Genomic DNA, 12,525 nt, shown 5'->3' with positions numbered 1-12,525 from the left:
AACCATCAGGCTACATTATAACGGTAGGTCGCTAGGAGGTGCAATCGTGCATTTAACGTTGAATCTCTCGACCGAACAAGGATTTATTAGCTTGTTGTAATCAGTACGAATTGGTCTTTCAAATGACATGCTTAGTTTCTCTGCAGGCGAGTGCTTTCTCCCGAACTTTCCTTTGTCTCGAAGAGCCACTAAGGACCTATGAAGAGACAATCATTAGTTTAACTAAGTCAGCTTCTTCATGAAATTTTATTGTTTATGCAATTATTATTGCAATCTTATATTGCTTTAATATTATTAACGATCGTTCTAACCCCAATGTTTCTCACGGTGTCGTGCATTTTCGCACGGCGCAATTATCGAGCAATTTCACACGGTCCTGTTCATCGGATTAATCTTTTTGAAGGTGTAGTGCTTTTTCACACGGCCCATCTGTCAATCACGTGATTCATCTTGAAACTGCTTTCGCTATTGGAAAATGGGGGATGTAGGACTAATGTGAACTAAGTAAGAACTGAAAAATAGCAAACACAAGTTAAAATAAATACGAACAAATACAATTAATACTAGAGAAGGAGGGCTTAGAAAATGTTTAACTATCACAAAAAGAATAATAAAGAAAATAACTGGAAATTAAAATGAACAACAAAAGTTCAAAAATATGGGCAAACAAAAGTTATAATAAAGAAGAAGATGAAAATAATAACATAAACAATAGGAAATTGAAACAAATAAGATAAAAAAATAGGAACAAAAACTATTGCAAATTGATAAATGAAAACAAAAAGAATAGCAAATGAAAATAAGAATACTCCCCAGAGCACAGAAAAACGTAGTGATTTGAAGGGTACACGGAAAGAAGGGGCTAATCGACATTTTACATTTTTGTCAGGAGAAGCAATTTAAAATGTTGATGGGCCTCTTCTTTCCTTGTATAGCTGTTTTTCTTGTGTAACTTTCTCTGCAACGAGTCACTTTTTTTTAAAACAATATTCGTAGATCATTTAGAAGTACAAACTAGCACCAACAGGTAGTGTCCATATTGGCTTTTCCGCAAAAATTGGAATGAGCCCCTTTTTTCCGTGTACCCTTCATTTGTGAAGCACACAGCATTAGCTCCTACTCCAAGGCAGTTCTAAGAAGAACTTTGTCATCTTGCTATTTTTCAACCGAACAGCAGGTCGTGACGGTGTACATCGTCAATCGATTTTATGCAATTCATAGCTCATTATCCCAGCTTTTGTACATAGTTTAAGCTTCTCAAACATTTTTTAGCCTAAGGTCTCCGCCATCTCCTAGCTTCTCCAGGGCTAATTGCAATCATTCGTCAAGGTGAATGTAAGTTGATTCTCTACCCGTCCCGGGATTGCAATCTAAGCACTGTCTCGCAAAATCATGAAAACTAGACGTCGCATGTGCTTTAGTACGCCTTGAAGCTTCCAAATATGTAGTGTACTATTAGATATGCTGCAGTTTAAGTTATTGTGCCAATCCCCTACTGGGTTGTTTGTTCTTTGCCTTTGGCGATTGCAGTTCCATATTTCTCTTGGAATGTTTGGATTATCATCCATTGTTCAATAAAATAATCGTTGAACTCTTCGATTTCCTGGCCAGATGAACAATTCTCCATGACGATGAGCCACTCTCCACCGATCCTGCTTAATGGTACTAATGCAAATGCACTACACATACGAACATGATGGCCTGTATCTTCATTGTAGAGGTCTTCTTCAACGAAACCTATACTCTAACAAGAAGAATCAGTTGGAGGTAGGCCTACATTGTTCTTCAAAATTTTGGTCTGAATTAATGGACTTCATCAAAGTACGTAAACAAAAAAGTACATAAATTACAACCTTTTAATAAACTCTGGAGGACTCACGACTAGCGCCATGATATGTTTAAAAATGAATTATCACATATACAAAGGTTAATGCACATTCTAACACGTAAGAATATTTACATATTTCTGCATACGTTTGAACTTCGGAATCTTTTCATTCGTTTTCTTTCGAAATCAGTCTGTTTTCGTGAAAACCGGGAGAGTTTGAGTGATGACCCGAGACCAGGCCACAAAGTGTATTGGACAAGTTCAAGTGTGAGCAGCTTGAGTATCCACCCTACAACCCGGATATGTCGCCCTGCGACTTCCACCTGTTCGGCACGCTAAAAAATGCATCTCAAAGGGAAGCGCTTCAACTCGGACGACGAACTGAAGGACACAGTGGAGGACTGTTTGATAAAGCCACAGGAATTCTTGGAACGGAATCCTTCGGCTCGTCCAACAGTGGGATAGTTGTGCCCCAGCCTCCGGTGATTACTTTTAAATAAAGACATCAATTATACCCACAGTATCATTTCATACTTTTTCATTTGAACACCACGTGTACAAATGTTGTCAAATCACGTCAGTTGATAAAAAATCACTTTCGGCCTATTAACTTATTTTAGAATACGATAGATGAAGTTTGGCACCTTAATACCTTAAAAAGAACTCCTAGTAATGCATTGTGGAAATTTATTCCCCGCACACTAAATGGTAAGTGAATCAGTGTTTATTATTTCATTTATAGCTAATATTTTCTAACATTTTCTGCATATTTGCAAGCATGCACATATTGTTTAATGCATATAAATCCTGGACCTATTCTGCTTGATGAACTTACGTTCATCTTCGTACTGTTCCTATAGTTGCTTATAGATTAAGAGAACCATAATATATATACCACTACATATTTAAAATCAGAGGAAATAAAGTTACCTTTATTTGTGCTAGTATCAATATTCAGGTGGACATATTTGTGGTGTATCATCCAGTATAGGTAGAGATTGCTGTACTTATCGCGGAAGTTGTGCGTATTCAGGAGGTGTACCTTATTATCGATATGCTGGTGCAGGTTGTTGCGGATATGGCAGGCGCTGTTGTTGTGGGTACGCTGGTGGAGGTTGCTGCGGATATGGCAGGCGCTGTTGTTGTGGGTACGCTGGTGGAGGTTGCTGCGGATATGGCAGGCGCTGTTGTTGTGGGTACGCTGGTGGAGGTTGCTGCGGATATGGCAGGCGCTGTTGTTGTGGGAACGCTGGTGGAGGTTGCTGCGGAAGTGGCAGGCGCTGTTGTTGTGGGTACGCTGGTGGAGGTTGTTGCGGATATGGCAGACGCTGTTGTTGTGGGTACGCTGGTTGAGGTTGTTGCGGATATGGCAGGCGCTGTTGTTGTGGGTACGCTGGTGGAGGTTGTTGCGGATATGGCAGGCGCTGTTGTTGTGGGTACGCTGGTTGAGGTTGTTGCGGATATGGCAGGCGCTGTTGTTGTGGGTACGCTGGTGGAGGTTGCTGCGGATATGGTAGGCGCTGTTGTTGTGGGTACGCTGGTGGAGGTTGCTGCGGATATGGCAGGCGCTGTTGTTGTGGGTACGCTGGTGGAGGTTGTTGTATAAATCCTGGTGGTGGTGGTCGTTGGCCATATCCTGATAGTGGAGGTGGTTGACCATATCCTGGTTGCGCATATCCAGATGGAGGAAGAGGGTTTATGGGCGCAGCTCCCATGTATCCTGGAGGAGGAGGTTGAGCATAATTTTGTTGTGTATATCCTCCAGTATAAGGAGTAGGCGTAGCTGAAGGCGTATATCCTGGTGCAGACGCTCTTGCTGATGCCGGTTCCATTGTATCAGTATAGCCTGCTATTCCTGGATATGGAGGAGCCATATCTAATATGAACACCGAATCATCTGAAAAGTAAAACAACAATAATATAAATGAATGAGAAGTCCAGTATATCTTCTTTGGGTTGATCCATTCTAGACTTAACAGAAAATTTTAAAAATATGAGTATCATTTATTGAGTTATTATACCACATGGCCATATCTACCTTTTTAAACAGCTTTGTGGACGTATGGAACGTTCAGAGCACAAAGAAATCAATTTTCAGACTACAAGCTGTAAGGAAAAGGGGCATAAAGGTTATGCGAAACGCTTAAGTATATGGAAAAGTTTACACTATCTTTTACATTATAAGAATATGAACATGAACACTTGCAAGATCCCTTACAAGATCTGAAAATAAGTCTTTTAAGTTCACAAAAGAGCTTCTCATAGCGATCTTAAAGGTATACATATATCCAAAATGACAAAAACGGACTTTGTTCTCCTATGCACAGAACGCGCCATATTTATTTATCAATTTTTAAACTATATTTTGCTGATGCAAATGAAATGTACGATTTATTTACAAGATCTGAACATGAATCTTTGAAGTTCACGAAAGAGCTTCAGATAGAGATCTTAAAGGTATAAATATATCCAAAATAATACTCAAAAATGGAGTTTATTCTCTTGTGCACCGAACACACTGAGAAAAAATATAGACGGTGTACTTAAAAAGATAGGTTACATGCGTAATTCCTGTAGTTTTTGGACTTAACGTACAGCAGACGTATAACTAAAAACACATGTTTTATAATGCTTTCTATATAAGTATTCCATCTATACGTACTTTCCGTATGAAACAATGTAGGCGGTCAGGATCTTACATACAAATGGCCGTATATAACATATAGCTGACGAAGGTAACATAAGTATATGCATGTGATATACGGAAAACTGTTAGATTTCAGACATCCTGCAACGGCATGATGTAACACCTAAGGGCCTATGTAGCATACGGATAACTTATGCTCCGTACTGATTTGTATAGTAAGCAAGAGGATAGCGTATATTTGTACAATATACCGCTGTCCGGAGAACGGATTTTTCTCTGTGCACGCCATAAGTATTTAGCAATTTTCATTATATTTGGCTGATGCAAATGAAATGTAAAAAATTATTTACAAGATCTGAACATGAATAAAAGCTCACAAAAGAGCTTCTGATAGAGATGTTAAAGATAAGGTATAAATATATCCAAAATAATCAAAATGGACTTTATTCTTTTGTGCATCGAACGCGCCACATGTATTCACCAATTTTGTTATATTTGGCTGATGCAAATGAAATGTAAAAATTTATTTACAAGATCTGAACATGAATAAAAGCTCACAAAAGAGCTTCTGATAGAGATGTTAAAGATAAGGTATAAATATATCCAAAATGATCAAAATGGACTTTATTCTTTTGTGCACCGAACGCGCCACATGTATTCACCAATTTTGTTATATTTTGCTGATGCAAATGAAATGTAAGAATTGTTTACAAGATCTGAACATGAATCTTTTAAGTTCACAAAAGAGTTTTAGATAGAGATCTTAAAGGTAAGATATAAATATACAGGGCCGTGCCATGGAAAATCAGCGCCCGGGGCAAGAGTATACAACGACGCCCCATACATATATTCCAATTAATTTTTCCTTTCTTTTGCCCATTTTTCTCCCAGTTCTTTTGGCCCTCTTACTTCGGCGCCCGGGGCCGTCGCCTCGCTCGCCCCTCTCACATCACGGCCCTGTAAATATATCCAAAATGATCTAAATGGACTTTATTATCTTGTGCACCGAACGCGTGATATGTATTTAGCAATGTTTATTACATTTTGCTGATACGAATGAAATGTAAGATTTATTCACAAGATCTGAACTGAATCTTTTCAATTCACAAAAGAGCTTCTGATAGAGATCTTAAAGACGAGGTATAAATATATTCTAAATGATAAAAATGGACCTTATTCTCTTCTGCATCGAGTGCGCCATATGTATTCAGCACTTTGGTTGAAAGTAATGTAAACTTGTTTACCCTGCAATTGTTGGTGATTCATAATTTCGTTCACAATTAATTATCAGTTATAGTTTCTACTATAATTTTCCTTTATGTAGATGTATACACATTAGATGAATTAGCTTTTTATTTCATACCCCACCAGAGATGTACTTCAAACTTTGAAAAAATGACAAAATTTAATTTTTAAAAAAACATGAAAATTGTAGGAAGCATTTACCAATATTTTTACTCCAGCTATAGAGAACTTAGTATCATATGCATAAACACTTCTAATGAGAAACAATCAACTCCGATATTTCACCTCTTTATTATAAGTTTCAGCTCTAAAAGTGGAATTTGTTAGCCTAGGGAGTAATTTCAATCACTTATGGAAAATCTGAAGAAGGAAGTGGAAGGCATGAAGATTGATATCTTGGGAATGAATGAAGTTAGGTGACCTGCACAGAGAAAAATCCGTTCTCCGGACAGCGGTATATTGTACAGCGGGGGACACTTTTAAATGGTACACCTTAGCCGTAAATCTCCATATGGCTGTACCATTTAGAAGTGTCCCCCGCTGTACAAATATATGGTATCCTCTTGCTTACTATAGAAATCAGTACGGAGCATACGTTATCCGTATGCTACATAGGCACTGATCTTAGGTGTTACATCATGCTGTTGCAGGATGTTGACATCTATCAGTTTTCCTATATCACATGCATATACTTACGTTATCTTCGTCAGCTATATGTTATATATATATATATATATATATATATATATATATATATATATATATATATATATATATATATATATATATATGTCCATTTGTATGTGAGATCCTGACCGTCTACATTGTCTCATACTGAAAGTACGTATAGATGGAACACTTATACAGAAAGTATTATAAAACATGTGTTTTCAGTTATACGTCTGCTGTACGTTAAGTCCAAAAACTACAGGAATTACGCATGTGACCTCTCTTTTTAAGTACGCCACCTACAATTTTTTTTTCTCAGTGTGATGGAGGAGATATGTGAGCGGAGACTTCAGAATGATTTATTCAGGAGCTGCAAATGGTACAGCAGAGTCGGTTTTGTCTTGAGTAACAAGATAGGACAGGAAGTTATAGGCAGCTGAAGAAACAATGAAAGGATAGTAATGTTGAAGATAGCAACAGAACCGAGGAATATGACGATAATCCAAGTATGTCATTAGCGGTTCGTCAGGTGAGGCAAGTGAAGCCTGGCCTCACCTATATTTTTGAGCAAACTAATTTAACTTTTTGTAATAAATTTCAAATTAAGTCAACATTTCTATGTAATTTTTTAAATAAAACTTATTTCAAATTATTTATTGTATAACACGAAACACTTTTTAAAATTCATTTACTCAAGTGTAGAAAATGTTTGTAAAATATTACAGAATTTAATAGAAATTAAAGGCAAAAGCGAAAATTTATATTCTTTGGCATGACACTTTCAGTTTTAAAAACTCCAATCCTGTATTGAGGCCTGAAACAATTTGGCCTTCTCAGTAGCGAAGCACTGTTGGCAATGCCAGGGGATAACCAAAGAACAATAGTCTTGGGTTAGGAGTTACTCCAATGTTATGTGTTTCAAAGGAGGCCAGTTGAAAATGGGCCTGCCTACGCGCACTGCGCATGCTGGAACCAGAGAGTGATACTTGTCATACTCTTCACTGTTCTCCAGACAAGGGCATGCAGTGTAGCAAATTGAATAAATTTAAATTTAAGCGTTGATTATATAGAAGTAACCAATTACATATGGTATTTCCTTCACATTAAAACATTTTAAACTTTTAGAACGTTATACTGAGGAAGTATAATATTTCCTTTGAAGGGAATTATCTGGTTTTCAAAATACAAATGGACTATACTTAATTTCTAGTAAACATGCTAAAAACGTTGACGGAGAAAAAACCTATAACAATTATGGCAATACTGCGAAACATTTTTGTAGTAAGAGCGCGAAAATCGACGGATAGATTGGGTGTAATATCGTGATTTTCTGCATGTTTTATCTTGTTTTCAAGCGTTATTGTGCGTTTTTAAGATATTAATGTGTGGGGTGTTTTTTGTAAGTTTGTGACAGTGTGTTAGAACATATATGATAGAGGACATTGGTTCGTGTAATCACACGACATGCAACACAAAAAGGATCGTCGCATCGATCTTTTGTACAAGTAAGGTTAAGTTCGTGTTTTAATATTTATGTTAGAAATTCAACGCATAACTTATTTCTGTGTGTTTAGTATACGTATATGTTTTCTCAATTTTCCATATAGGATATAGATTTTTTTGTAGGTAAGAGAGGAAGAAACAGTGATCAGTGGCGCAAATCTCCAGAGGATGAGGGGAACATATCCCCCCAATCTTGCAACTGAGGGGATTATCCCCCCAGTAATCCGATTTGAAATGTGTTTTTGGAGAAGAAATGTGATGATTTGTTTCCGACTGCCACAAAAGAAAGTGAAATGATATTGATACACTTCCCTTCCCCGCAAGAATAAGTCTCAAATCTGCCCACCTCTCAATGTTGAAGACAACTCTGCTCCCCTGATCTTTCACAGTATTGTTTTTCAACTTCATAAATATTTTGAACATCGTTTAAAAAAAATATGGGTAGAATGGTCTTACCTGTCCCCCCAGAAGACATTTGCGCCTATGACAGTGATTCAACGTTGAAGAAGAAGAAAAAAATCTAACCTGACAGTCGTTATCTTTAAAGTAATGTTATTTTTGTAACAAAAATATAAGGAGATAAAGATTAACAAATGCCACTTCGTCTTTTGCAGATATAACATTGACAGGGGCGTCAATAACGCCTCTACAACGTGGGAAACCTCGACTTCATGGCCCATTCAAGTAATTGGTTTCATACTGTGAAGTAGCTGTGTATTAGATGTGAAGTGACCATGAGATAATTGTGTAATTCCAACTTAATTCGCTAAGTTCAATTATTTTATTAAATTACATTATTAACGAAAGAATCATGAACTTTTGAAAATTCAGCGGAAGAAAACGTTGATCATCCCCAATTGTTACATTATTCTATGAGTATTTTAGAGATTATTCTGAGCTACAACTGATGGCACAGCACCGACACAATACTATGCTTATTAGCTTACTTAGCAGGTCGAAAGTCAGGGAATATCCTGCAACCGGGGGGGGGGGGAGGAAGAAAAGAATCACTTTCATCGGCACTGAACACTACGACTCGGTTATCTGTGCCTCACCTACTTATTTAGCCACGAGCCACCTTTGAAGTATATATTACCACATCAAGTTACCCAGATGAGGAACTAGCAGAAATCTATGAGCAAATAGAAGATATATTAATGAAAGTTCAAGACCAGGACAATTTAATCATCATGAGTGACTGGGATGCAGCAGTCGTCGAAGGCAAAAAAGAAAATATGACTGGGAATTTCGGCCTAGGAGAAAGGAATTCAAGAGGTGCACGACTAATTGAGTTTGCAAAAGCCATAATCTGACTGTAACAAATACTCTCTTCGAACAACCACTAAGAAGAAGATACACATGGACAAGACCATTAGACAAAGGAAGATACTAAATAGATTATATACTGGTCTGACAAGCATTTAGAAACCAAGTGAAGAACAATAACAATTACCTAGGTGAAGACGCTGACTCAGACCATAATTTAGTTTAGATGAAGAGCGAACTCCGACTAAAGAAAAAAGTGGTAGCACCAAACAAAAGATGGAACACAATCAAGCTAAGAAGAGAAGAAAACATGAAAAGGAAATTCCCAACTGCAACAGATAAAGAGATGTCTAAGGTAGCTTTAGCGGGTGATGATATCAACTCGAAATGGGAAGCCATGAAAGCAGGGATTATAAAACCAGCCGACGAGCACATAGAAAAGAGAATCGAGAACCCTGGATAACAGCAGAAATATTGGAAATGATTTAGAAAAGAAGACAGTTCAAGATGACAAACAAAGAAGAGGAATACAGAAGGTGCAGAAATCACATCTCCAGAAAGGTAAAGAAAGCCAGAGAAAACTAGATAAACAACTTTTGCAGGAAAATTGAGGAAACTATAGTCAAAGGCAATACAGAAACGGCTTATAGAAAGGTTAGAAAACAGTTTGGCGAGAAAAAGAAACACAGACATTATCATAGATAAGGGCCGGACAAAGCTAATAGAAGAGGAGCAGGTAACAAGAAGATGAAAGGAATACATTGAAAAACTCTACAAAGGAGACAGAGTGAACGAAGAAGAAATAGAGAAGGAAGAAGATGCCGATTAAAAAGAATTAGGACCAGCAATTTTACAGTGCGATTTGACAATGCTTTGGAGAAAATGCAACATGGTAAAGACTCAGGAATAGACCAAATACTAACGGAAGTGATTAAAAATCTCGGAATAGCAACAAAGAAGAAACTAATCTTATTAATGAAATATACTGTACATCTCGGGAAAAATACCAAGAGACTTCGAGAAAAACATATTGGTTCCTATTCCGAAGAGGAAAGGCGAATGGAAATACGAAGAACACAGAACGTTAAGTTTGCTTTCCCATGCGTCAAAATACTGTGCATACAAATGGAAGGGAAAATCGAAGAACGGCTATCGGAGGATCAGTTTGGATTCAGGAGAAAAAGGGGAACAAGGGAAGCAATACCGAGTCTACGGTTGATCATGGAGCAGCACATCAGAATAAACAAACCAATTGTGATAGCATTTGTAGATTTAGAAAAGTTTTTGGCAACGTAGATTGGAATCCCATTTTTAGAGCGTTGAAGAATCTGAAGGTGGAATTCAGAGACAGAAGAATAATATACCAGCTTTACAGGAACTAGACAGCTGTTATAAGAAGAGATCAGAAGGAAACAAGAATAAGTAGAGGAGTAAGGCAAGAATGTAGACTTTCACCTCTCCTGTTCAACATCTATATAGAAGAAGCTATGAAAGAATTCTTTGATAAAAACAAGAAAGGTCAGGTTTTCAGCACAACAAGGTTTGCTGATGACATAGCACTGATAACGGGGAACCAAAAGGACATGCAGGAAGCACTTACAAACTTGAACGACCAATTGAAAAAGAAAAGACATGCAAAATGAAGATAAGTAAGAATAAAATCAAACTGATAAAATGCACAAGAGCAGGCCAGGAAGGGGCAAACGTATGGCTAGAGGGAGAGAAAATCGAAGACATTTAGACGTTCTCGTATTTAGGAAGTCTAATATCCTCGGACGGAAGAAGTGTGAAAAAGACGTAAGTTTCAGAATAGCACAGGCTAAACAAGCATTCAATAGGAAAAGAGGACTACTAACATCAAGAAATGTGCCCTTGGGTTTTCGAAAACTATTTGTGAAGACCTTGGTATGAAGCGTGGTACTTTACAGATGTGGACATTGAGAAAAGCTGAAATATCCAAGCTGGAATCATTTGAAATATGGTGCTGCTACAAAATACTGCGCATATCATGGACTGAAAGGAAAAGCAATGAAGCTAATGAAGGACGACAGATCATGAAGATAACAGAAAAAGACAATAAAAACAGCATACTTGGCCATCTTATTCGGTACTCCGATTGGATCATCGTGTTGATAGAGGGAAAGGCAGAAGGAAAACGAGCAAGAGGAAGACCAAGGATAGAATATGTAGATGCAGTTACGAAGAAGAGTATTTATCAAAGTAAAAAACAACTTTCCCAAAGGAGAGAAAAAACTTTTAAAATTTCTATGTAGCCCACCAATCTGTGGTTGAAGTGAGAAAGAAGCAGAAGATGTTTAGGGTTGAATTATGGCTTCTCATGTTAAGATACAATACGCTAACGTCTGCAAAACGTCATCATTTGGCACACGCTGTTCAACAAAAATGATCACTTCATATAACTTGATCCTAATTTTTTTATTTGATTTTTATTGGTTTTTAAATCATTTTAAAATATTTTTAGTTATACTAGCCACGCCGTATTAAATACATAGTATGAGTCCGTAGGATACCACTCTCCGGCATTTGAATCTCTTGAAATAAAGAAGTAATGTAACTCCTTATTCGAACACTAGCCAACCGGATCCATGTCACATAGTAACAAAAAAATAAATAAATAATTTTCAAAAAAGGAACAAAAGATATTGAAATCCAAACTGTACCTAATCGTCTGTAAAATTGTAATTTCTCTAAATTCCTATTTTAAACAAACGTAAAAGTTTATATTTAATTGGAAAGTTTCTGTATTTTATAAATTGTTTGTAGTAAAAGTGATTTATTTTAGGCCTACTTTCTATTCAACAGAAGCGACATTAACTTACTTTTTATATCTCATAACGCACTATAAAAAAAAGAAGAAGAAAAGAAACATTTTTCGATTTATCTCAATTTCTGCATATCCTGGTTACGTTCAGAATTCATCAGTCCGCATCCGGAACTTAATAACTTTGTAGAACTTATTAACCGTGACCCCACTGCCATATGTATTGGGTCGATGCATAAGTTCGTGCGGTTCTTATATTTTGTATTTTATTTTTATTCTGCTGATCTGTTAATTCAAATACAAATACAATATAGACATAATATCAACCCATTCTACGAGTGTAACAATACATTGCATACATTTTACTGCCACTCACATTAACTCACAATCACTCAATGATGTATTCACCTCCACTATCTATGACCTTCTTCAAAGTTCAGGTAGCAGTTCAATGCCTCGCCTGTAGAACTGTTTTGGTTTTGACTGGAAGAAATCTGTAAGTCATTGATCAAGAGAAGCTTTTCTGTGCTGTTCTTTCAGCAATTGCTTCATTCCCGTACACTACACAAATTGTTCTCGCAGCGT

At 37.0% G+C, this 12,525-nt stretch overlaps 1 protein-coding gene across 1 annotated transcript in view; it reads right to left on the bottom strand.

Annotated features, from left to right (window-relative positions):
* Positions 1-12,525, bottom strand: part of LOC145680287 (uncharacterized) — an 83,688-nt gene that overhangs the window by 8,378 nt on the left and 62,785 nt on the right. Inside the window, exon 5 of the mRNA XM_081750646.1 lies at positions 2,759-3,725. Coding sequence (XP_081606772.1) covers positions 2,875-3,725 — 851 coding nt within the window. The 3' untranslated portion in view covers positions 2,759-2,874. The remainder of the gene's footprint in view (positions 1-2,758; positions 3,726-12,525) is intronic.

The sequence above is a fragment of the Thermobia domestica genome, chromosome 3 (assembly GCF_964235325.1).
Source record: "Thermobia domestica chromosome 3, izTheDome1.hap1.1, whole genome shotgun sequence".
NCBI lineage: Eukaryota > Metazoa > Arthropoda > Insecta > Zygentoma > Lepismatidae > Thermobia > Thermobia domestica.
The sequence above is the reverse complement of the archived record's forward strand: the minus strand, read 5'-3'. Positions and strand labels throughout refer to the sequence as shown.